General features: G+C 34.2%; 1 protein-coding gene across 6 annotated transcripts in view; it reads left to right on the top strand.

Annotated features, from left to right (window-relative positions):
- Positions 1-25958, top strand: part of REV3L (REV3 like, DNA directed polymerase zeta catalytic subunit) — a 127180-nt gene that overhangs the window by 75398 nt on the left and 25824 nt on the right. For all 6 annotated transcript variants that reach the window (XM_087817555.1, XM_087817556.1, XM_016217485.2 and 3 more), the window contains 8 exons: positions 29-4193; positions 7858-8774; positions 10549-10628; positions 11930-12055; positions 16255-16447; positions 17964-18075; positions 20051-20166; positions 21937-22055. In XM_087817555.1, coding sequence (XP_087673681.1) covers positions 29-4193; positions 7858-8774; positions 10549-10628; positions 11930-12055; positions 16255-16447; positions 17964-18075; positions 20051-20166; positions 21937-22055 — 5828 coding nt within the window. The remainder of the gene's footprint in view (positions 1-28; positions 4194-7857; positions 8775-10548; positions 10629-11929; positions 12056-16254; positions 16448-17963; positions 18076-20050; positions 20167-21936; positions 22056-25958) is intronic.

Here is a 25958-nt window from a genome sequence, read left to right as displayed (position 1 = left end):
AAATAAATTCTCTTTCACTTCATTTCAGACAATCCATTGGACAATGAAAATTCTAGAACCCACTCTTCTGTGATTGCAGCAAGCAAGCTATCAGTAAAACCTTCCATCTTTCACAAAGATGCTGCTACATTAGAACCCCCATCTTCTGCTAAGATTACCTTTCAGTGTAAACACACAAGTGCCCTTTCTTCCCATGTTTTGAACAAGGAAGATTTAATTGAAGACCTTTCGCAGCCAAACAATACAGAAAAAGGTCTAGATCATTCAGTTGCTTCTTTTACCAATGAAAGCACTTACTCTGTGAAATACCCTGGATCTTTAAGCAGTACTGTCCATTCAGAAAACTCTCATAAAGAAAGTAGTAAGAAAGATATCCTCCCAGTATCTTCCTGTGAAAGTAGTATTTTTGATTATGAAGAAGATATGCCATCTGTTACAAGACAAGTACCAAGTAGAAAGTATACAAACGTTAGAAAAATCGATAAGGATGCCCCTTTTATACACATAAACCGTCACACTGGCGAAAGTACATTGGGCAAAAATTCTTTAAACTTTTCTGACTTAAGTCATTCAAAAAATAAATTATCTTCTGAAGGAAATGAAAAGGGAAACAGCACAGCTCTGAACAATTTATTCCCTTCATCATTAACTGAAAATTGTGAATTGCTATCATGCTCAGGGGAGAATAGAACTATGGTACATTCTCTTGATAGCATTGCTGATGAAAGCGGACTAAATAAACTTAAAATTAGATATGAAGAATTTCAAGAACATAAAACAGAAAAACCAAATCTCAGCCAGCAAGCAGCACATTATATGTTTTTTCCCAGTGTTGTTCTTTCTAATTGTCTCAGTAGGCCACAGAAACTCTCTCCTGTCACGTATAAACTACAACCCAGTAATAAACAGTCCCGGTTGAAAATGAATAGAAAGAAACCTGTAGGCCATCAAGAGACTTCTACCAAAACTAGTGAGACTGGCCCCACAAAAGATAATTATGTACAAAATAATCCTTGTAGTAGTAATTCTGAGAAGAATAATGTGTTGGCCAGTGATTTAACTAAAGTCACCCGCGGAGCTTTTGAAAATAAAACACCTCCAGACGGTTTTATAGACTGTCACTTTGGAGATGGAACCTTAGAAACTGAGCAGTCCTTTGGATTGTATGGAAATAAGTACACCCTTAGAGCCAAACGCAAGGTAAATTATGAGACTGAAGATAGTGAGTCAAGTTTTGTAACACACAACTCAAAAATTAGTCTACCTCATCCCATGGAAGTTGGTGAAAGTTTAGATGGAACTCTCAAATCCCGAAAAAGAAGAAAAATGTCTAAAAAGCTGCCCCCTGTCATTATAAAGTATATTATTATTAATAGATTTAGAGGGAGGAAAAATATGCTTGTGAAGCTAGGAAAAATAGACTCTAAAGAAAAACAAGTAATATTAACAGAGGAAAAAATGGAACTATATAAAAAACTTGCACCTTTGAAGGATTTTTGGCCAAAAGTTCCTGACTCCCCTGCAACCAAATACCCCATTTATCCATTAACACCAAAGAAAAGTCACAGAAGAAAAACAAAACATAAATCTGCTAAGAAAAAAACTGGTAAGCAACAAAGAACAAACAGTGAAAATATTAAAAGGACTTTGTCTTTCCGGAAAAAACGTTCACATGCTATTCTTTCTCCTCCCTCACCATCTTATAATGCTGAAACCGAAGACTGTGACTTGAATTATACTGATGTTATGTCTAAACTAGGTTTTCTTTCTGAGAGAAGCACAAGTCCTATAAATTCTTCTCCACCTCGCTGCTGGTCTCCCACAGATCCAAGAGCTGAAGAAATTATGGCTGCTGCAGATAAAGAAACAATGCTTTTTAAGGGTCCTAATGCATATAATAGCAAGACTCTTAATCCCCGTAGAGAAAAAAGTAGTCGGGCAAGAACGCAGGCGAAGAAATCAAAAACAAAGCTTGTTAATCCCTCTGTAGTTACTAAGAAAAGAAACAAACGAAATCAGACAGATAAAGTAGTAGATGATGGGAAAAAGAAACCAAGAGCAAAACAGAAACAAAAAACAAATGAGAAAGGTACATCGAGAAAGCACATAACACTTAAAGATGAAAAATTAAAATATCAGTCTGGTGCCGAAGTTAAGCTTGTGCTGAAACAGAATGTGTCTGAGACCTCACATAGTTCTGGAGATTCTCAACTACTCTTTAAACAGAAAGATGTTTCAGTAATGGGCTCTGCTGTAGATCATCCCCTTTCTGTTCCCCAAACCACTGGAATTCATGCACAACAGAATTTATCTGGCTGCTTTTCTTCTTTCTTAGAAAGCAAGAAGCCTGTAGATTTGCAAACATTCCCCAGTTCTCGAGATGATTTGCATCCTTCAGTTGTTTCTAATTCTTTGGGACCTGGAATCTCAAAAATTAATGTTCAGAGGTCTCATAATCAAAGTGCTATGTTTACTCTAAAGGAATCAACTTTGATTCAGAAAAATATATTTGACCTTTCCAACCATTTGTCTCAGGTTGCACAGAATACACAGATATCTTCGGGTATAATATCTCCAAAGACAGAAGAGAACGCAAATGCGCAAAAGAACTATTTGTCGTCCTTCGGAAAGTTAAATGAATATCGTAATTCCCTAGAGTCAAAGCCAGACCAGGCGTATGCCCCTAATTTTTTGCATTGCAAAGACAGTCAGCAGCAGCTTGTGTGCATGGCAGAACAGTCAAAGCACAGTGAAACTTGTTCTCCAGGAAATGCAGCGTCAGAGGAAAGCCAAATGCCTAATAATTGCTTTGTAACTTCCCTGAGAAGTCCAATCAAACAAATAGCATGGGAACAAAAACAGAGGGGCTTTATTTTAGGTATGTCAAATTTTAAACCTGAAAGGGTAAAACAAAGATCATTGTCAGAAGCAATTTCACAAACCAAAGCACTTTCCCAGTGTAAAAGTCAAAATGTGTCAACACCTTCAGCATTTAGTGAAGGACAGTCTGGACTGGCGGTTCTAAAAGAATTGTTACAGAAAAGACAGCAGAAAGCACAAAATGCAAATATTATGCAAGACCCATTACCTAATAAACATCAACCAAACAAAAATATTTCTGTTCCCCTTGAGCATAACAAAACAACTAAACGAACACGATCAGTAACATCTCCAAGAAAACCTCGAACTCCCAGAAGTACAAAACCTAAAGAAAAAATCCCCAAACTTCTTAAAGCAGACTCCCAAAATTTACAAAACTCTGGCCGGTTGGATAACTCTGTGTCGGATGATAGTCCCATCTTTTTTTCAGATCCAGGTTTTGAGAGTTGTTATTCACTTGAAGACAGCTTGTCTCCTGAACATAATTATAATTTTGATATTAATACAATTGGTCAAACTGGATTTTGTAGCTTTTATTCTGGGAGTCAGTTTGTCCCCGCTGATCAGAATTTGCCTCAGAAGTTCCTAAGTGATGCAGTTCAGGATCTTTTCCCAGGACAAGCTATAGAAAAAACTGAGTTTTTAAGTCATGATAACCAGAAGTGTGATGAAGGCAAACATCATGCCTCGGACTCATCTTCATGGATTAGATCTAGTACTCTTAGTCCTGAACTGTTTGAGAAATCATCCATAGAGAGCAACGAGAATCATCGCCACAACCAATGGAAAAATAGCTTCCGTCCTTTAACAACTCGGTCGAATTCAATAATAGATTCTTTCTGTATCCAGCAGGCAGAGGACAGTCTAAATGAAAAATCCAGATTGAATAGGAGTTCAGTAAGCAAAGAAGTGTTTTTTAGCCTCTCACAGCCTGGCAGTTCAGACTGGATTCAAGGTCATACCAGAAAAGAAATGGGACAGTCTCTTGACTCAGTCAATACCTCTTTCACTACAGTACTATCCTCCCCTGATGGTGAACTTGTGGATGCTGCCTCTGAGGATTTAGAATTGTATGTTTCAAGAAATAATGATATATTGACACCAACTCCTGATAGTTCACCGAGGTCTGCCAGCTCTCCCTCACAATCTAAAAATGGCAGTTTCACCTCTCGAACTGCTCACATTCTGAAACCACTTATGTCCCCACCAAGTAGGGAAGAAATAATGGCAACCTTGTTGGATCACGACCTTTCAGAAACTATTTACCAGGAACCATTTTGCAGTAATCCTTCTGATGTACCAGAAAAGCCCAGGTAATCAAAATTATATTTTTCCCTTGGGTCTCTCTGAATAATTATAATGTATATAACATTTGGTACCTGATTGCTAGTTTTCTTACTGATACTGTATTTGTAAGTAGTATATCATTATAAAAACTATTCATAATTTGGACGTAAGAAAATTCACAGAAAAGCTGAATGCTACACCTAGAGAAATTTCTTTTAAGTTGATACGTGTTGGTTTTGGATCTACTGTAATTTAACGCTGTCTCCATTAAGGATTAGAGATGCAAAGGCTTTCTGTAACTTGATACCACATTAAGAAGGATGTTATAATACTTTTAAAGTGTTACCATTTTTACAATGGTATTTATTTCTAGAATGGTAAACTCTCATAATTTTTAAAAAGATCTTTATTTTTTTAAAGTGTTTGAAAACGAGCATTTTAAGTACTCTTATGATATATTTCTAAATCAGGGTTGGAACCTTTTTTCTGCCAAGGGCCATTTGGATATTTATAACATCATTCATGGGCCATACAAAATTATCAACTTAAAAGTTAGCTATGAATAAAGCTCCTAGATTTATTGAATTTCCAGTCCTGTCTGTAGTTGCCTTGGCAGGGCCATACCAAATGATTACTGCCCAAAGGCCGGACATTCCCCACCCCTGCTCTAAATGACGATTAATTTGTTTCTATAATACATACACCACTTTCTTGTTGACAGCATCTTTAGTCATATTGTTACTATTGTTAGTTTGTACAGTTATTAAGGGTACAAGATGGAATTAATCCCCCATTATCTCTTCATTCTTTTAAGAATCTTTTCAGAGAAGTGATAACAGAGATACATACACAAACATATAGCTAACAGCAAAATGGGCAGGGGTCACAGTGCTGGTTTATTTATAAACTAGTAATTAAGTAGGTACCCTGTACCCCCTGTATCACTAGGGTAGAGCATATCTAATGAGAGCTAAGTTGGGGAACATGACTTCATCCAGGTTTAAGTGATGGTTTTCTCGTCCTGTTCCTTTTGTCTTTGATCCCATTTACCTAACCAGTGTCAGAGAGAAGCAGTTCATTTCAGCCACCCAGCCAGAAGCAGAAGAGGTTGGCTAGAACTGCTGAGGCAGACCCTGCATAATCGAAATGGTGGAAAGAGATGAAAAGCCAACTAAGGCAAGAGGCCACACTACATGGGTGCACTGCCCTTAGCAGCACCATGTTCCTTAAGAAGACACACACACACAATGTCAGGCTTTTACTCAGCAGATTAGCAGTAATTCCTGCAGGAGTCCTTTAAGAAGGGGGTGAGAAAAAGTGATCATAAATATCGGATAGAAGTTCCCTCCTCTAAGGACTTGAAGTGTAGGACAGAAACATCCTTCCCCAACATACTGTGTTTTTTTGTTTACTTGTTTTGCTTAATACCACCATGTGGTCTTTTATTATGAGTGGGACTCTCTGTTTCACTGCTAGAATATACAAATATCTGTTCCTTAGACATTTGTTTCCATTATTTGGAGGCTTTAACTTTTATCAGTAGTCATGGTGTATTTTTTAATCGAAGTATTTTTTTCTACCTCAGCCTACACATCTTTTTAATTCTTAGTTAACTTATCATGTGCTAGTCATTAACTCTATATTCTGTATATTTGTTGTCTAACTTTGACATTTGTTCTGCAGCTGAAATAGGATGATAGTCATTTTTGAAAAACTCTTTAATGTAAATTTATGTATTCATTATAGAAAATTTAGAAAGTATAAAAGAAGACAAAAATCACACCATTTCTCTACCTTGTAGCAATCACTAATAATATTTTAATAGGTTTTCTTAGATTTTTAAAAACATACAGTTTTTATTTTATGAAATGTATAGTCACAGTATTGTATCCAGATTTATTCACTTAACATTACACTTATAAACATTTTCTAAATTTATGAGTTTCTTTATCATTTTAATAACTGCATAATATTCTCTCATGTATATTATTGTACAGAAATGTTGTTCTCTATTTTGCCACTACAGATAATTATGTGATTAGTATCTTCTTCTTAAAGCATTTCTTGTATTTTGGAGTTTTTTCTTATAGCCCTAAAAGTAGGATTACTATAAAATGTAAGGCTCTTGTTATGTATTTGGCATGAGTTACAGCAATTACCATGCTGCAGACAATATTCAAGAAAGCTTAGTTTACCATTTTTTATTTTTGGTTTCATTATAATTTCTGTATCAAGATATTAAGTTGGGTATGGTCACATGGCATATTTACTCATTTCCTTCAGTAGCAATAATTCTGCTTTTAATTTTTCATATAGCTGGGAGGTAGATACAGGGAGGGTGCTAGATCCTAGTTATGTAAGTAGTATATCATTGTGAAAACTATTCATAATTATGGACTCATTAAGAAAATTCACAGACTACCTGAATGGTTGCACCTAGAGTTAACTAGTAAGGGCCACAATTTTCCCATATAAAGGGGAAAAGGAACTGTGGTAACCCTGATGTTCCTCCTTCAACTCCAAATCAGAAAAAATCTAGTTCATTGAGTTTTGTCTAGAGAATGACCAGGACATTTGGGAAACCATGCCCAAAGAGAAGTAATTGAAAAATCTTAAGAACTGTCTTCATATTCATGAAAGACATACCATACCACAAGGAAGAAAAAATAGACTTATGTTGCTACAGAAGGCAGAAATAGTACAAAGAGATATGTTAAAGGAAGGGAAAGGTTTAGCTTAATATTTATAACTATTGGAAACTAGGCTACCTTTTAATTAGTGATTCCGTATATATACATACATTAGTAGCATTTAAGCTTTGCATTCTGTGGACTCTGCCAACTCCTGTTTTTTTGTTAGTGTTAAACCTTGCCATGTAAAGAGGAGAAAGAATTATGGTAATTTACCTCAACTGTGAGTGATTTAAGTTTGAGGGAATTGGGGAGGGGGTGCTCAGGTACAAAGATATGTTTGAACTGACTGGCCTTGCTAAACTATAAATACTAGAGAATGTAGAAAGAGACTATAGGTAAAATCCAGGGATATAGTTTCCAATGACAGATTCCTCCATCATTTTTATTTCTATGTGGTAACAATGGAAAGTTATTTAAAATGAGTTAGAAGAAAAGAATCTGATGAGTTTGTGCCATCTCTTCGAAGAAAAGAAGCCTTTGTGGGCACTTAAAACAAATAATACCTTATTTTTCTGGTATTAATGATTATTTTCCCAAGGAAATTAATTTAGTAGTCACATACATCTGAGGAAAAGCATATTGAGACTAAAGATAATACCTGCACAAAATATGTGTATGTAAGGGAGTATGGAAAGGGAAGAAAGGGATGGGCATTTCTTTAAAATATATTTTTGTTGATTTTAGAGAGAGGAAGGGAGAGAGAGAAAGAGAGACAGAGAAACATCAATGTGAGAGAAACATCAATCAGCTGCCTCCTGCACACACCCCAGCTGGGAGTTGAACTGCAAGCTGGGTATGTGCCCTGACTGGGAGTGGAACCAGCCAGCCACCTTTTGGTGCATAGGATAATGCTCAGCCATCTGAGCCACACTGGCCAGGGCAAGATGGGCATTTTTAAGACTCCAAAGGGACTTTAAAAATCTCTAGAATAGGGAGCTAAATATTTTTGGTAATTGCTCTGAGACAAAACAGTTGTTCTAAAATATGTTGTTTATAGAGAGATTGGCGGACGGCTTCTCATGGTAGAAACTCGACTTCCAAATGATCTAGCTGAGTTTGAGGGAGACTTTTCATTGGAAGGACTTCGTCTGTGGAAAACAGCATTCTCGGCAATGACTCAAAACCCAAGACCAGGGTCACCCCTCCGTAATGGCCAAGCATTTGTCAATAAAGGGTCAAGTAATAGCCATAAAATGGTGGAAGATAAAAAAATTGTGATTATGCCTTGTAAATGTGCCCCAAGTCGACAACTGGTTCAAGTATGGCTTCAAGCCAAAGAAGAATACGAACGTTCCAAGAAACTGTCTAAAACTGAGCCAGCTGGAGTTGTAAAATCTGCTGAGAACTTCAGCTCTTCAGTTAACCCAGATGACAAACCTGCAGTGCCTCCAAAAATGGATACAACTCCACATACACACCCCACTACAGCACATACCAAGGAAGATGTTGATAATTCTGAGATTGCTTTACAAGTTCCAACCACAGAATATAGTCGAACTGCAAGTGGAAGTCAGACGTTGCCACCAGTTGTTTCTGCAAATAATCCTAAGAAAGATGAAGATGATGATGATGATGACTATTATGCTAGTTATAGCTCCCCTGATTCTCCAGTAATTCCGCCTTGGCAGCAAGCAGTATCCCCAGATTCCAAACCATTGAATGGAGATGACAGACCCTTAGCAGCAGTAGAGGAACTATGTTCCCTGACTGTTGAGAACTTCTTAAAGCCAGTAAAAGATGGTATACAGAAAAGCCCCTGCAGTGAGCCTCAGGAGCCTCTAGTGATATCTCCAATTAATGTTAGGGCAAAAACTGGGATACATGAGTCACTTTGCCTTCATAGTACACCAATCATACAGAGAAAACTTCTGGAAAGGCTTCCTGAAGCAACTGGCCTTAGCCCTTTATCAACAGGTAAGTTTATAAATAACAGACTTCATAATTGCTCTTCAAAGACTAAAAATGAAAACAGTATTAGACGACATTAATGAAAATAAGGGTTTTTTAAATGAAATTTTAGCTCAGCTAATGAGAGTTTTGTCGTTTTATCATGTCTTGGAAAGACATCATCACGTTAACTTTTTTAGCTTTCTGCTGTGAAATCTACTTACACATGCTTTCATCCTATCTTCTTGCTTCTGGGAACTCTAGGCGCCCTCTAAGAAACCTTACCTTCTCAACTTGATTTTTCCTATTCCCATTTTCCCTTTCATAAATATCCAAGCCTCTCTTGCCCTTTAAAATAGAAACAAAGCCAAACAACTGCTTTGACCTTAGAACCACCAGCTTCTACTCTCCTTCAAAGCCAAATTTTTAAGAAGATCTCTTTAATGGGACAATTCCATTTCTTTACCTTGTACTCATTTCTCAATCATTCTGGCTGGATTCTGCCCCATAATTTCACCAATATGGCTCTTGCTATATAACCTTCATGTAGCTAAAGCCAATGGATGTTTTTCATTCTTCCTATCACATACCCTCTAAGCAGCCATTGTCCTATTGACCACACCTTAATTCTCAGAGCTGCTTCTCCTCTTGGCTTTTCTTCCTACTTCTCTGGTTCTTCCTACTTGCTTTCCTTTGAAGTTTATCTACATTCTCATTATTATCTAAATGTTGGAATTTATTAAGGCTTACCTTTAGCCTTAAGCTTTCTTTATTCTTTACTTACTTTATATTCTCTCTCCTTAAATGATCTAATTCCTACCCACAGGATTCCTACAGATAACACACAAATGTAAATTTCTCAGAACTGTCACCCAGCTGCCTATTTGGCATTTCTACTTTAATGCTCAAAGGCACCCCACGGTCAGTATTTTTTAAAGTCAGTGATCTCACTGCATACATTCACCACCAAGCACCTAACACACATGCCCACACATAGAAATCCATCTGGTCCTATTTGAGTTTTCTTCATTTTAATGAATAGTACCACATCTCTCTCTCACTGAGGTACACAAGTCAGAAAAATGGGATTATTTATAACTCCTACACAATTGCGATTCCCTCACTGCCCAACCTGTGGTTTTCAGTCCACTACCAAATCCTGTAACCTTTTAGTTTCCTAAATTACACAGATCTCTCTACCTCTACTGCTACCATCATAATCTTAAGCTGTCATCATCTCACCATTTCTTTTGCCCTAGCCTTCTTATTTACCGTTAGCAATTTCTTGGTCTTTGGCTCGATAATCAGGGAAAATCTCTCAGTAAATACTATCCCATCTTTCTATTTCAGCTCAAAAAGGCCTTCCTAACCTCCTGACTATATAAAAATTCCCAATTGTATTATCTTGTTGTATCTACCCCAGTTATAATTTTATCTTCCTATATGTACTTGATGAATGTCTGCTTCTCTCTAGACCGCATGAGGATATAGACTCTGTCTTTTCCTCATCTTCATAAATACTTGATAAATAAGTGAATAAATGAATTAAGTGATTCCCTAAGATAATGACTAAGAAGTAAAATAGTCATTAATATCTAAATGTTTTTATTTAAAATAAAATTTAAGTGATTTTGGTGGGGATCAGGAGATTGAATTGAATTAGTGTTACTTATTAAGTCTTTGGAGAGAATTTGTAGGGTAATACAAATGTTACTTAAGAATTTAGAACAACAAAAAGTTTTTTAAAAACAGAAGCACATAATTTTGATATATATGTTAAATATGAAATTTCTTTCTCCAGAATCAAAATCCCAGAAATTGAGTCATAAGAAAGAAAGTAATACTGACACTCGTAGAAGAATATTCTTAACACAAGCAAAGGTAACTATGCTAAACATATTTAAAGATCAGTGGAAGATCCATTCTTATTCTTAGATTTCAGTTAGATAATTGATAACTTTGTGTCTCAATTTTTTAAAATTTTATTATATTTTTGCATCATTTTATTTACATGTCTTTGAGACAACAAGAAATTGCCTAATTTTTTTTTTAGTTTCTTTTTGTTGTTGGGATCTAAAAGATTCTTATATGTAAATACAAATATTACAGAGAAAGTGAATATGATAGCCAAATGTGGATTATGAGGATACAAATACATTAACTGATTACTGGCAGTATCAGAACAGTCCAATGACAGCAGAGCTCAAGTAAGTGATTTTTGATCCCACCAAAAATATATCCTTTTTCTTGGTTTATTACTTTTTTCTCAAATATAACATTATTGATTTTTTTTTCAGTTTATGTTACTAAATAACAAAGGAAAACAACATTATTATTGAAACTCTGAAATATCATAAATGTCTTTATTCAAATACTAAAAATATGGTAAAACTTAAAATACATGGTTATGTGAAAAAAGTATACATTAAATATGTATCCTTGGAAATATATGATAGAAATCACTTCCATGTTATCCACTTCTCATAACTATCATGAATTACATAAAATATATTTTAGTACTTGTATTTGAAGATCATAAATACTTTTTTAAAACTTTTCTTTTTAAACCAGTATTGTTGAATTACAAGGTGTTTATATTAAAAACAAGTACCAGTGTGTTGTGAACATAAATGGTTAATGGATTTGAAAATCAGAAAAAATAATTTTTTTAAAATAGAAAGATTCAGTTCTTTCTAAACCCTTGAAGATTATTTATGTTTTAATTCATTTTTCAGACACATGTTGTGGTAGGGTAAAATACAAATCCAAAACTTCAAATCTTTTTATAAGCTAGCCAAATCTTTGCAAATACCTTGCTTGCTTATCATATTTCCAGTAAGGGTCAAGATAAATGTCCATGTTGTATAAATGTCAAGTCTCTACAAAACTATTATTTTTAATATTTCGGGCTTGTAAATCAAAGATCAACATATGGTTTGCTTGCAGATTATATCAACTATTTCTACATATATCCAGTTCTGGTATCTTGAATTACTAACGTGAAAAGAATGTTAATAAAATACTTATGGTTTCTTTTTGGACTTAAAGAGATATTAGTAGTTTATCATGTATTACTAAACACATAAAGCATCTTATTTAAGTAGGAATAAGTAGTCAAAATAAAGAAAATGATTGCTTATTTATTTTTTTCTGGCTCTGTGTTGTTGTGTTTCTTTTAATAGAATCAATTTGCAGCAGTAAATACCCCAAAGAAAGAAACTTCTCAGATTGATGGACCATCTTTAAACAATACTTACGGTTTCAAAGTCAGCATACAAAACTTACAGGAAGCAAAAGCTTTACATGAGGTAAAATTGCAACAGTAAGGACACATTCACTGTTTAACTCCTATGTTTTATGATGTGGAACAGTATGGAAACTTTTTACTGAGGGAGTAATACATTGAATTTTATACCTGTTAACCATTCTTTTCTTATAATTCTTACTATTTTATATATTCATATATTTATTTAAAATAAGAGAAACTTTTAAAGCAACCATCAGTTATTGAGACTGCTTTGTGATTTCACAACTTGCACAAATCTTATAACAAATTCAGTTCATAAAAGGTAAAATTAGAAAATAGTTTATTAGAAAAATCTCTTATTCTGAATTGTTAGGATGTTATATAACATTCCAAACATTTACCTGTATTTTCTGTTTGCTTGGCTCAGTGGATTAGTGCTTGCTACATTCATTTGTTCACATTATCTCTATGTAACCCAGTTACCGTCCCTGCACAGGCCAAACGCCAAAGAGTAGGAGGTTGTCTTTAAAATGCACATCAGTCACAGAATGGACTGGAGAATATGTGTGTGTCACTATAAATTTATCTCTATTAGAGAAAACACAACTCAGGAACACGTATCTGACTGGCAGTAAGGTGGAAATTAGAGTATATTTTTATTGTTTATTCTTATGCTGTCAGTGTAGTCACTAGCAATGTGGCTATTGAGAACTTCCCATTTGGCTTATATGTCTAGGAACTGAATTTTAAATTTTAAATTTAACTAGCTTAGATCTAGAAATTGATACTTGACTCATTTATTAGAAAGCCTTTAAATATGTTTGAAGCAACTTAGAACTATAAAACTAATTTAACTTGTTTTTACTTTTTTTAAATGTATCTACTAGAAAATTTAAAATTAGGTATGTGACTCTCATTGCATTTCTAATGGATAATGCTGTTTTATAGGGTTGCTTTATGTCTCTGCCTTCACAGCAGAGAATTCAAATTTTTTTTTAATTTTTTGTTCTGAAGTCAATTCTCTTAAACTGTTCTAAGGACTGGATAAGCATAGACTAAGAAAAATTTTAAATACTGTCCTCACTTTACCCTAAATTTGAACTAAGAATTGCACTTTTTTAGAATTAGATTGGAATACAGTCTGACTTCCTAAATATTTATTTGTACATCTTTATTCAACAGCATTTAGTTCCTGCTTTATACCTAGCGCTGTATTATCCCCTGAATCTCAGATAAATTAATAAACTCAGGAATACATATTTTATCAAGTACACACTCCAAATTAAAAAATTAAAATACTTTGTTAAAATTTTATTTATTAATTTATTTTTAATATGTCTTTATTGATTTCAGAGAGAGGAAGGGAGAGGGAGAGATAGAAACATCAGTGATGAGAGAGTCATTGATCAGCTGCCTTCTGCACGCCCCCCACTGGGGATCGAGCCCACAACCCGGGCATGTGCCCTGACCAGGAATCCAACGTCAATATCCTGGATTGTAGGTTGATGCCCAACCACTGAGCCATGCCGACTGGGCAAAAATATATTTAGTAAAGCAAATTTGATAGACTCTAGCAAAAAGACTTGTTAAATTTGATTACTCTTTTATTATTTGAAAAACACAAATTTCTTCTTATACTGTTACTTTATTCTGCATAATCCCATTTCAGAACCATGAGCCGCCTTGAAGTTAAAATCACTTGGGAGGTCTGACATGTTGCTCATAGCTTCTTCCCAAAACAGGCTTTCTCACACTCCAAACAGCCACCTGGTGGTCAAATTAGCAATGAACCCAAAAAAAATCTCTGGTCTGTTCCTTTTTCTAGAAAATTGTGCCCATAGCATTTTTCTTCTGTTTACCATTACCATGGGCTAATCTCTCCCTTCTGCATATGCATATTCAATGCAGAAGAAAAGTATTGTAATCCTTGTCTTCCTTTCTTACCTATCTCTTTCCTAGTTACATTGAGTAAATCTCTCTTAGTCTCTTCTTTCCATATGTTTGCTTGAAAAAAAAAAACACCTCTAAGGTCATAATGCATTTTATATCAAGGAATAGAAAGATAACATTTGAGTGTGAAATTTGGCCTAGTAAATAAACCTTCAAGACTCTTCTGACCTGAAATTTCTTCAGTCTCCTTCATAGCCTTTCCACATGTTGATTTTTTTTCTACTTAAACTGGGCTTTTTTGGTTTCATTTTGTTTGAGTTTAAGGAGAGTTTTCCCATTTTTGTATTTACTAAATTAATACATGCTTATTGTTAAAAAATAAAAAATCAAACAGTCCTAGAGTATACTTTTAAAAGTTCTTTGCCCGAGCTTCCCCTAATGGTTTGATTTTTTTTTTATCTTTGTTTTTGTTTTTGTCTTTTGGTTTGTTTTGGTTTGTTGTTTTTTTAAAATATATCTTTATTGATTTCAGAGAGAGGAAAGGAGAGGGAGAGAGAGAGATAGAAACATCAATGATGAGAGAGTCATTGATCGAGCCCACAACCGGGGCATGTGCCCTGACTGGGAATCGAACGCCAATTGCCTGGATCCCAGGTCGACGCTAAACCGCTGCGCCACGCCCAGCCAGGCTTTGTTTGTTTTTTTAAATAGAAACAGCAACATATTTTTTAAGGAAAGTGGTGGATTTGTGGATATTTGTTATTATTCCTTATACCTTATACACAGATGATTAATGTTTTTATATTTTAAAAAGTACTTAAGAATTTACCAATAATTTACTAGTGAATGCATACAGTATTACGTGTACATGGGAAAATTTTCAATCAGGACAAAAAGATTTACAGTGAAAAGTAAGCTTCCCTTTCACCTCAGACTAAGCAGTGTCCTTCCCTACAGGCAATAAGCAGGTCTATGTATTTTATGTCTTGCAGATATTATCTATGAATATGCTTAACCTTTATTACATAAGTATAAGCATACTGCACTCAGTGGTTCTATTTATCAGTGTTTTATGGTGATCTTTCCATTTTAAAACATATAGATCTGGCTTATTCTTTTGAAAATTTCAAAGGTTACAGATTATTTCATTGTGTGTGGCCTTTATGAACACCACATAATTTATGAAAGTCCTAAATTGATTTTTAGACTTTTATAGTTTAGTCTTTAGTCTTTTATAGTTTAAAGAAGACTGGAAATATAATCTTTAGTGAACATTCTTGTGCCTATAATGTGGCTAAATGTATGAGTATATCTGCAGGATATATTCTCAGGAGGATTACTGGATCAAAGGATATGTCCATTTTTTAATTTGAAAGGTATTTTTGAATTGTCTACCAAAGAGATTTACCAGATTCTGTTTCTATCACTGGTGAGAGACTTGCATTTATATTTCTTCAACAGTTGGCATGCAAGATAAATACAAAATACAAATCCTTTATTAAATGTGTAAGATCTGAATAATACCAGTATTGTAACTATAGTCTACTGTTTTCCATTGCTAGGTATGTGTACTTTGCTGGTACAATGATGGCTATAATTCCAGCTGTAATCACATTTTGGGGTTTTTTACCCAGAGTTTTTATTTACTGTGCCTTGATTTTAGAAAGAGAACTAAGGATTGCAGTTAAGAAAAGTTTTTATTAGCATAGGAAAATAAGTTTTAAAAGAAAAATATTACATTTTTACATCGTATGTCAAAGAAAATGTGCATGGACAAAAGCCTGGCTATTGTGTAGTTGATGCCATACAATTCTTATGTGGTTTGTTGTTGTTTTTTCCCCCCCAGGAAAACTGTAACAATTTACCTAGTATATACAAAAGTCTAAATTTAAGTAGCCCTCAAGTAGTAAAGAATTAATAAGTAGGAGCTTCAAATTTTAAAAAAATCTTTTTTAATTTAAACTATAAAAATCTCTTCTTTTAACTTACACTGTAGGTAAAACTATAGTTAACTGGGTAGATAGTAAAAGGTAACAAACTTTGGTTTGAATATATAACTACTTGGACTAGTCGTTCAAACAGGAATTGAGAATTGAAAGGCAGTACATGTATTTTAAACAAGTAGTTTTAAATATGTTTTGACATTGAGAAATTACAATATAAGCAAATTTTCTAAAAGGAAAACATGAGTTGATTTAATTTAATCTTAAAAGTGAAAATTTTTAATTTTAATCTATAGAGATTAAACTGACTGCGTCCTTGGTGGCCATTTTTTCTATAATTTTACGTTTCCTTAGAGTCTTAGTGAAACATACTTTTTTCAGCATGTTTTAAATGTGTTTAAAAACATATTTTAATTTCCTTTTGTAGATACAGAATCTTACCCTAATCAGTGTGGAGTTACATGCTCGAACTAGACGAGACTTAGAACCAGATCCTGAATTTGACCCAATCTGTGCTCTGTTCTACTGCATCTCATCTGATACGCCACTACCAAACACAGACAAAACAGAACTCACAGGTGTAATAGTGATTGATAAAGACAAGACAGTCTCCAGTCAAGGTAGTGTTCATTTTTATTAATTTTATACCTGTGTGCCCTAGGATGAACCTGTAAATGGGGCAGTCTGTGTGCCGGAGTTCTAAACCAAGCCAGTGTAAGGAACTCCTTTCTAAATTGCTGAGACGTGGGAGTAAGAAGTGTTGTGTATGGCTTTTTCCTAGATTTATTATTCTTACTTGAATAATTGTCAGAAGTCAGAAGCAATACAATATAAAGATCTTAATAAAATTTCCAATTAGAATAATTTCTTGTAAATATTATTTTATAAAATATTAATTGTTCATACTGAAATCAAATGATTATGTATCTCTAGGTTGGATGGACAATCTTTCTTACATAGGGTGTCCCAAAAAATATATATATACACTTTGAATAATTATAAAGTCAGTATTTATTAAAATACATTTTGTTTTCAAAATTGTGCTATCAGCTGTTAAAGTGTATGTAAATTTTGGGGAGACACTCTGTGTGTGCAATGCTGGTATTTTGCTGCTAATACAGAGCTTCTGTTTGCTTTAAGAATTTACTATGATAAATTAATGGTTTATAAGAGACTTCTAAGATATATTCTGATTTTGTTTATATCTCTTCCTAAATACATACACTTTTGGTTCAGAGGTTCTTTATATGGTATACTATATAAGGTGTTTTATAAAATACCAAATGTCCCTCTGTTTTAAATGGTAATACATGAAATCAGTCAACTGAAAAGTACTGAACAAAATTATATAGGAACTTACAGTTTAATCAGTGGTATGCTTAAACTGGCTTGTACCAGCTCACAAGCCAATGAATATTTCATGGCTTTTCTTTTTTTCATGAATTTTTTCATGACATTTTCATGAATTATTTTGACCTAGTTGATATCACATTGGTAGTTTGAAATCGGCTATGGTGGGAAGACTTTACATCATGGAAATAGGCAAGCACTATGAATCAGGGCTTCCCCCCACCCAGAGAGGTGATTGTAAACATTTTCCAGAATACCACTGAATAAAATATTCTCTACTAAGCAAAGCTCTTCCTACAGGAAGAGTAAAGACAGAAATGAAGTAATAACATTTCTTTTCAGGCAACATGTTATCTGGGGAATTTTGTGAATGTAGACTTTTCGGGAAAATAACTAAAAATAAGAAGTTAGAATTTTTGAATTTTCTTAAAGGTTTATACTAGAAAACTCTTAAGAAATTTTTTAAGAAATTGGGTTAATTATGTATTTACATGGGGGAACACTCTTAATTCGAAGTATTTCAGTAGCATAATTTCATTCAAAAGTAAGGAACAGCCCTGGCCGGGTAGATCAGTTGGTTAGAGCGTCGTCCTAATACGCCAAGGTTGCAGGTTCTATTTCCCTGTCAGGGCACATACAAGAATGAACCAATAAATGCATAAGTAAGTGGAACAACAAATCGATGTTTCCCTCTCCCCGCCCCCAAATCAGTCAACAAATTTTTTTTTTAAAGTGAGGAACAGTATTACACAATTATATATAATATACATTTTATTTATTTCTTAGATATCAGATTTCAGACCCCGTTACTTATTAGATCTGGAATTACAAGACTAGAAGTTACTTATGCTGCTGATGAGAAGGCACTTTTTCAAGAAATTGCAGATATAATAAAGAGGTACAATTTTGTATTTCCTGATTTTTCCAGTGTTTATTAAGAGAATACTTTTGTGCTTTTGCTGATTAATATAGATGAAAGTAGGCAGAAGGAAGAGATCCCCTTCCTGTTGCTCCTGAAAATGGAGTTATCTCTGGAAAGATTTTGCCCTAACCTCCCACCACCTCTATCAGGTTAGGGTTAGGAAAAAATATTTTATTCTCAAGATTCAGGAGTCAGTGAAAGAGAAATATTAGCTTAGCCTCTTAGCTTAGTTTCCCAGTTGGATTTTAGTATGATTTTTCTGTGGTGGTGAAATAATGAGAAACTATACTAAACTTATTTATTAAATAGGCTTCCACCTTGGAGGCCAACCACCATTTCAATAAACATCTTTTTTTCCCCCTAAGAAAATGTTTTCTGAGTTCTAAACAAACCAGTGTTTCCAAAAAGCTTTAGAATGCAATCTGTTCATAAATTTAATTTAAAAATAAAATAATTAAGTGAATCTTTCCCATTTTCTCAAGAATGTTACTCTGGGTAGCCATGGACTCTCTTATTAAATGCTTCACTTTTCCAGGAACTTAATATTTCTGCCCATTGCTAGCTTTAGGTTTTTAGATGCCTAAATCAGGCTAGAAAATACTCTCTGAATCCTGATGTGTAGATAAAAGCTGTCCATGAGCATGTTGTTATACTCAATCCTTTCTGTAGTTGAACTCTTGCAAAATTTAATTGAACTTTATAGTTGAATTCTTGTAAAACCTCTAATACTGAGACGGTATTCTGCATTAAAGATCAAGATGATATTCTATGCACTCAACATCTGATTGAATCCAAAATAGGTTAACGTAAGCCTTTTTGAAAATTAGAAAACCAGAAAATGTTTTCAACAAAACAAAATTAAATTAAATGTCAGAGCATCAAAAATGATATGCTACTTACCCACTACTTTAGGGAGGAAAAAAGAATCTGTTCTTAGTATTTATAGCACTGGTGACTGGATGGATTCCCATCCATTTGAGTCTTGCCATTGTCAGTCCTACCTTTTATCTTCTCACAGAGGTTGTCATCAACATGTCAGACGCTTTTGTGCTTACACTTTTATTTTGTCAAGCAGCATAGCAAAAGGAAAATGTAAGAGTTTCTGTCAATACCATTTTGTATGCCAGCACAAGTCCAGTAATGTCACAGGGCTTTGTATGCTTGTCTTCGTCTTGTTAGGTATATTCCCAACAACAGGATTACCTGCCAACTTGAAGAATTTTATCGATTATTTGCAAGTGTAATATTTACTTAAATGTCTATAACATGAATTATACTAGTCATTAAGAAAAAAGGCAGTAAACAAAATAAAACTAACTTTTGGTTCTTACTCTAGAAGATGATAGGATTATTATAAAGAGAAGAAAATGCTTAAATATCAACATTTCAATTCTGTAATTTCTTTGTATTTGCCCAAACAACCCCCTAAAAGCGTATTCCATTCTTGCACCACCTTTGTTGAGTACTTACTCAACACAGGCTTTCTTAAGAGCATAGGCTTTGGAGTCGGTCAGCTCTCTATTTTTGTCTCAAGCAAATTAATGTATCTCTCTAAACTTCAGTTTCCTCATCTGTAAATGGGTAATAGATATGAGAATTAAGTGAGGTAATGCAATGAAACTCTTAGTCTGATCAATACTTAAATGTTAACTCTGTGTATAATGTACAGTGCTGGATGATAAATATAAAATTGAATAAAATATAGATGCATACTCACAGAGTTTTATTAACTTAATTTTTCTATTCTTAATATTTACCTCCTCAGATGGCAAACCCTAAAAGTAATATAAAGTGATACTAAATAAGTAAAACTAAACCTATTATCTTCTTGTCACAATCATTTGTTTCTTTCTATATTTCCTTGAACTGTTAATAATTTTATATCTTCCCAGTCTCCCTAATTTAAATATAAATGTGTGGTCCTTGTTTAATTTTTTCATTTCTTCTTTAGGTATGATCCTGATATTCTGCTAGGATATGAGATTCAGATGCATTCCTGGGGCTACCTCTTGCAAAGGGCTGCTGCCTTAAGTGTTAACTTATGTCAGATGATCTCTCGGGTGCCAGGTATGTAGCACTATAAACATTTTAAAGGTCATCTACAGAGCAAATTACAAAGTAAATAAAGGCAAGATGTTTAAAGGTACTATTGTTCTAGCCTAATTTTTAATATTAAATTTTATAAGTTCTAGATATATCATAACTCCATTATAAAAAATTTAAAAATCAAAAGTAAAAGTACCCCAATCTCACTATTTCATATATACACACACAAACACATATATATATCATTAGTATGTATCATTAGTATGTTTTTTTCCTTTTAGTCATTTTTTATATACAGATATAGGTTTTTTATTTATTTATTAAATATATCTTTATTGATTTCAGAGAGAGGAAGGGAGAGGGAGGGAGAGAGAGAGAAACATCAACGATGAGAGAGTTGTCATCTGTTGGCTGCCTCCTGCACACCCCCAACTGGGGACCAAGCCTACAACCTGGCATGTGCCCTGACCAGTAATCGAACTGCAGTCTCCTGGATCAACACTCAACCACTGAGCCACACCCAGCCAGGCGGTTTTTGTTTTTTATATATACTGTAACTTTAATCATACATATATCCCATTTTTATTATGCTTCCTTCATCCAGCATTTTATTGTAAGTCTATATTATGGGATAGTCTTCATAATCATTATGAGAACATTTTTTTTTTTAAATATTCATCTGAGGATATGTTTTTATTGATTATTTAGAGAGGAAGAGAGAGAAACATCGATGTAAGAGGGAAACATCAATCAGTTGCCTCTGATACATAACCCAACCACAACCTAGGTGGGTATGTGTCCTGGCCAGGAATTGAACCTGCAACCTTTCGGTGTATGGGATGACACTCCAACCAACTGAGTCACCTCGCCAGGGCAGAACATAACATTTTTTTTACTTGATGTACCATAATTTTATTTTATTTGTAACTGGTTCTATGTTTTAGGCTCTTCCCCAAAAGTCTTATTCTGATTTAAGAGGGGGGCAATAATAAGAGCCATATCAAAACTATAGTTTCTAAAGCACTTTTAAAAAAAATTTTTATATAACTACAAAATTAAGAAACTAGACTCAGAGCTCTCTTTGCTAGAAGAGGAACTCTTCATCTTCATATACAGTTAAGAGAATTTCATCCTGAATATGAACATCATTAATAGATGTCAACAGATTTTCAGAGAATTGTTTAGATTAAAAACTACCATTTTTCCCAAGAAATGACATTTTTCATTCTAACACCAAACATGCTGTAGCCTTAGGTATTCATAAAAATAGCACCACCAGCCCTAGCCAGTTTGGCTCAGTGGATAGAGTGTTGGCCCTTGGATTGAAGGGCCCCTGGTTCGATTTTGGCCAAGGATGCAGGAGGTGACCAGTCGATGTGTCTCTCTCACATCGATGTTTCTCTCTCTTCCCCCCTTCCACTCTCTCTGAAAAGCAATGGAAAAAATATCCTTAGGTGAGGATTAAAAAATAAATAGCGCCGCCAAAAGTTACCAAATTTCAGGAGAAAAGGGTTTATTATTTTTTCAATATGTGTGTGTGTATACTGATATTAAAAGATGTATAGTTTCTAAATACATTTATTTCACAAAATTCTTTCATAACTTAAAGAGGGAAGAAAAAATGATTTTGTTACTCAAAGTAGTGATTCTCTAAGTCTAAACAAGAGAGACCATGAATTACATTTCATCTTTAATCTTCATCTTTAATATTTATTCTCATTTTCTTTGACATAATTTGCTTAGAAATTTGGTTTCTGTGAGTCCTGTTGTAGTCTGTTTTTATTTCTACAGATGACAAAATTGAGAACAGATTTGCAGCTGAAAGAGATGACTATGGATCAGATACAATGAGTGAGATAAATATTGTTGGCCGAATTACACTAAATCTTTGGAGAATAATGAGAAATGAGGTAAGATGTTTTAGCTAAAATTTTGTTTGGAAATAGATTAGCTCAATATAATGATTTTAATCATTATAGAGTATTAGTATAGCTTACTATGTAACTTGTGTGTCCATGTGAATTATTTGTATTATACTTAAGTAGAGTTACAGAAATAACCACTTTTTCCACAGAAGCATTTAACTTTAATGTTACTGATGAATTTTAATTTTTGTTTATTTCTGTCTAAGGTAGCAGTAGTTACAAATCTATAGCTATCATAAAATAATATGTTGAACGTGTTGAATGTTGTATATTTTTATCGTTTCTTGTATATAAGTCATTTTTGCACTTAAGGCCAGATAAATTCAGTTGGCTTTTTCATTTATTACAGTAAGAAAAATTTAGTCTAAATATAGAAAGGAACTTTTTGAACTAAGGATATTTAAAAACTGGGTCAGACTAATAAGGTAAATTGGAAAGATAGTACTTGAAAATAGTTTATTGAAGCACCCAATTGAGGCTTTGGGAGCCCAGGTAAGGATTTTTGATAGTGTGGATTTCCACAAACTATCTCATTCATTTGCAATCACTCAGAGAAATTATTTTCACCAAAAATGTAAGATCATAGGATCCTAGATTATATAACATCCTTAAAGTTGCCTGATTTCTGTTGCTGAAATGTAAAAACGATACCTACTGTACATTGGTCAATTCTCAGATTTTGGACTTTGGAAAATAGCAGATAAAATGGTTTATATTTAAAAGAAAGCTCTATTCTTCAATCTCTGCTTTTCTTGGAAACTTTGTTTATAGAGTTTCTGTTACACACATTATTCACTATGATCATCCTGGCTCTTCTAGATTTAGGTAAAGCATCTGACTTCCTAAGCATGTCCTCTGTAACCCTTTGGGCGTATGTCACACAGTAATTCTTTCAGATAAGGAAATAAGTCCTTTATATTAAATTCAGGTGTTCCCATTCCTCTTTTTATTTCCTCTTTGCACTATGGCCTAAAGTTTGATGCTCACATTTCACCTAATTTAAAAATGTACGATATATGTATGTGCTTGAAGATAATTTCATTCTGCTCATTTCTTCTTAAAATATGAGAGCATCCTGCCAGCGTTGCTCAGCAGTTGAGCACCAACCTATGATCCAGGATATCGAGGTTCGATTCCTGGTCAGGGCACATGCCCGGGTTGCTGATCAGTGACTCTCTCATCATTGATGTTTCTCTCTTTCCCCCTCTCCCTTTCTCTCTCTGAAATCAATAAAGACATACTTAAAATATATATATAGTGAGAACACAGGAATCCCCAATGACTTCAAAATAACTTCTAGTGACAACAGAAAATATAAAAGGTACAGAGACTGTGGTGTATTTGGTTTGTATTTCCATTATATATTTCAAACTGCAGTCTCTGATATTGTCTGGGATGAACACATAAATTAAGTATATATACACAAAATCAAATTATTGAATCTTAGTCTCAGGGGTCTTTTCATTCATGAAGATCCAAAAGGCAGCTGTAGCAATTATCCCATCATTAGTTTAAAATAAAAAATTAGAGAATAAATATTTTCAAAATTTAGGGCTTTCTTTAGTCCTTACTGAAAATTCAGTATCAAAGTCTCTTGATAATTCTAGGCTGAATATATAGCATTCCCGATCTTTGTTTGTAAACTGTGAGAAAGTTATGAGTTGGATGATTTACACTCCCTTCTTCTAGTCAGGCCAAATAAATTAGATTGTCTTTTTTTTTTTTTTTTTTACTAACCCAAAGTACTCCTGGCACTTGGGAAATTTCCATGAAATCCTGAATGAACTTATGGAAAGTACTGTCTTGAATCTCAAGCTGTCCTGGAACTTTAAGGATTGTGACTTTTTTTTTTTTTTTTTTTAAATATATCTTTATTGATTTCAGAGAGAGGAAGGGAGAGGGAGAGGGAGAGAGATAGAAACATCAATGATGAGAGTCATTGATCGGCTGTCTCCTGCACACCCCCTGCTGGGGATCGAGCCCGAAACCCAGGCATATGCCCTGACCGGGAATCAAACCTCAATCTCCTGGACTAAAAGTTGATGCTGAACCACTGAGCCACACCGGCCAGGCTATGAGTTGTTCACTTTAAATTTGTGTACATTTCTTTATGTAAAGTATATGTCAACCAAAACATTTTTTTTAAATTGAAGACTCCAGAGAAACGAAGAACAAACTGAGGGAATAAAGTTATGGAGGATATGGGCCACGGGTGCTTGCTTATGGCCTCCTTCCGCATTTTTTCTTTCATCTTTATTTTCTGTGTTCCTTGCAGTAATTCTGACTGCCTCTCCCAGTTCTGAGTAAGTTTGTTTCTGAAGTGATTAACCATTGTGTTTTGCACATTTGACTCTGTGAATGGAAAAGTGTAGCCATACCTCTCTCGGCCCCATTCCTTTATCAGTAAAATAAATGGACAAGCACTGAACACTTTCTTTACTTGTATCTATTCTGACTTTGATGTACAAAGTACATTTGCCCAGTGTTTTAACTTACTCCGATTTCTGCCTAAGACTACTAACAAACTCCTAATTTGTATTTTTAGATTCATATTTTAACTTCTAGAGTAAACCTCTCTGGAGATTGAAACATTCTGAAAATGGATTATCTTAATTTTAGAGTTCTTGTTTCCTTTAATTTTATCATGTCCGAGATTATAACTGTGCATTTATGCTTTTGTGACACCAAGAAGACTCAAAGTAGAGTGTTATATAAGGTTATAATATGTTTATTCTCAATCCAGTTTATGAAAGTGTTCTGTTTTAAATAATATCAACCCAGAACATAGGTTTGTCATCTGCCTCAGATATTGGGGATGAATTCCTAAGATTTTATTTAAGTTTAGATTGAGGTCATGAAATCCACTAGTTAATCCTCATAGGTCAATTTCCATGGCAAACTTCAAATTTTTCCCTAATGAGAGAACTGCAGGAAAAGAAGGTGATCTTTTCTGTGTGAGGTTTTTGTATGTTTGTTTTAATGAAGATGTCTACTGCATCAGAAGTGTAGATTTAGTCTAATATACTTTTAATATAATCATGCAACTACCTAAGATCAGATGCTTGGCTCCATTTTCTATAAAACTAAATGGAAATTTTAAAAAACTAAATGAAATCATTAGCAGGTAAGAGTAATTCAGATACGGGGATTTGATGATAAAGCAAGTTATTCATCTGCTTTTGAGAGAAGTACTTCAGGCCAGTATTGATTTGGGGATGGAGGGCTTGGTGATTTATTTCCAAGAAAATGGGTTAGTGCCTGCTTTATTCTAGTGACTCTAGAATAGCCTCATTCCAAAGTTTAAGAAGTGTGTGTGTATACACTCTGGAGTATACTGCATTCCATTGCTGCTGTTCTGGAGATAGATAGAAATTGAAGATAAAGTAAGACCAGTTGGGGTCAGTACACTGAGATGAGTTTAACATTCAGGCCCTGTTTTGTACTTACTGGATTGTGGAACTAGAAAAGAAAACATTTTTAAAATTGTAATACAGTATACAAATGTGCATAGTGCTGTTTGAACTCTCTCTCAGAATCCCAGGCTGACCTGGAAATGGGGACTGCTGGTTTCTTAATTTCCATTTTGCATTGAAATACCTGTCATTGTCTAAATTGCTTGTGTCTTGTGGGTATTTTGGAGAGACCATCTAGCTAGAAGTATGTTTTATGAATTTGGACTTTTTTTCAGAATTCTTTTCCCACTAACACAGCTTTCACCTACATATCTTGAAGATGGGGAAACATTTCTGCTATAGCCTTTTATTCTTTTGATTTTGGAATGAAATTACCTCTATATTGTATTGGGTCTTAGTATTGATGTAATTCTTGGGAGCAGGATAAATGTCTGCCTTTAACTAGATTAACTCATCCTCAAATCTGTGGGATCCT

The sequence above is a fragment of the Miniopterus natalensis genome, chromosome 5 (genome assembly GCF_054644295.1).
Source record: "Miniopterus natalensis isolate mMinNat1 chromosome 5, mMinNat1.hap1, whole genome shotgun sequence".
In the NCBI taxonomy this organism is placed as follows: Eukaryota; Metazoa; Chordata; class Mammalia; order Chiroptera; family Miniopteridae; genus Miniopterus; species Miniopterus natalensis.
This window is presented reverse-complemented; position numbering and strand designations above follow the sequence as displayed.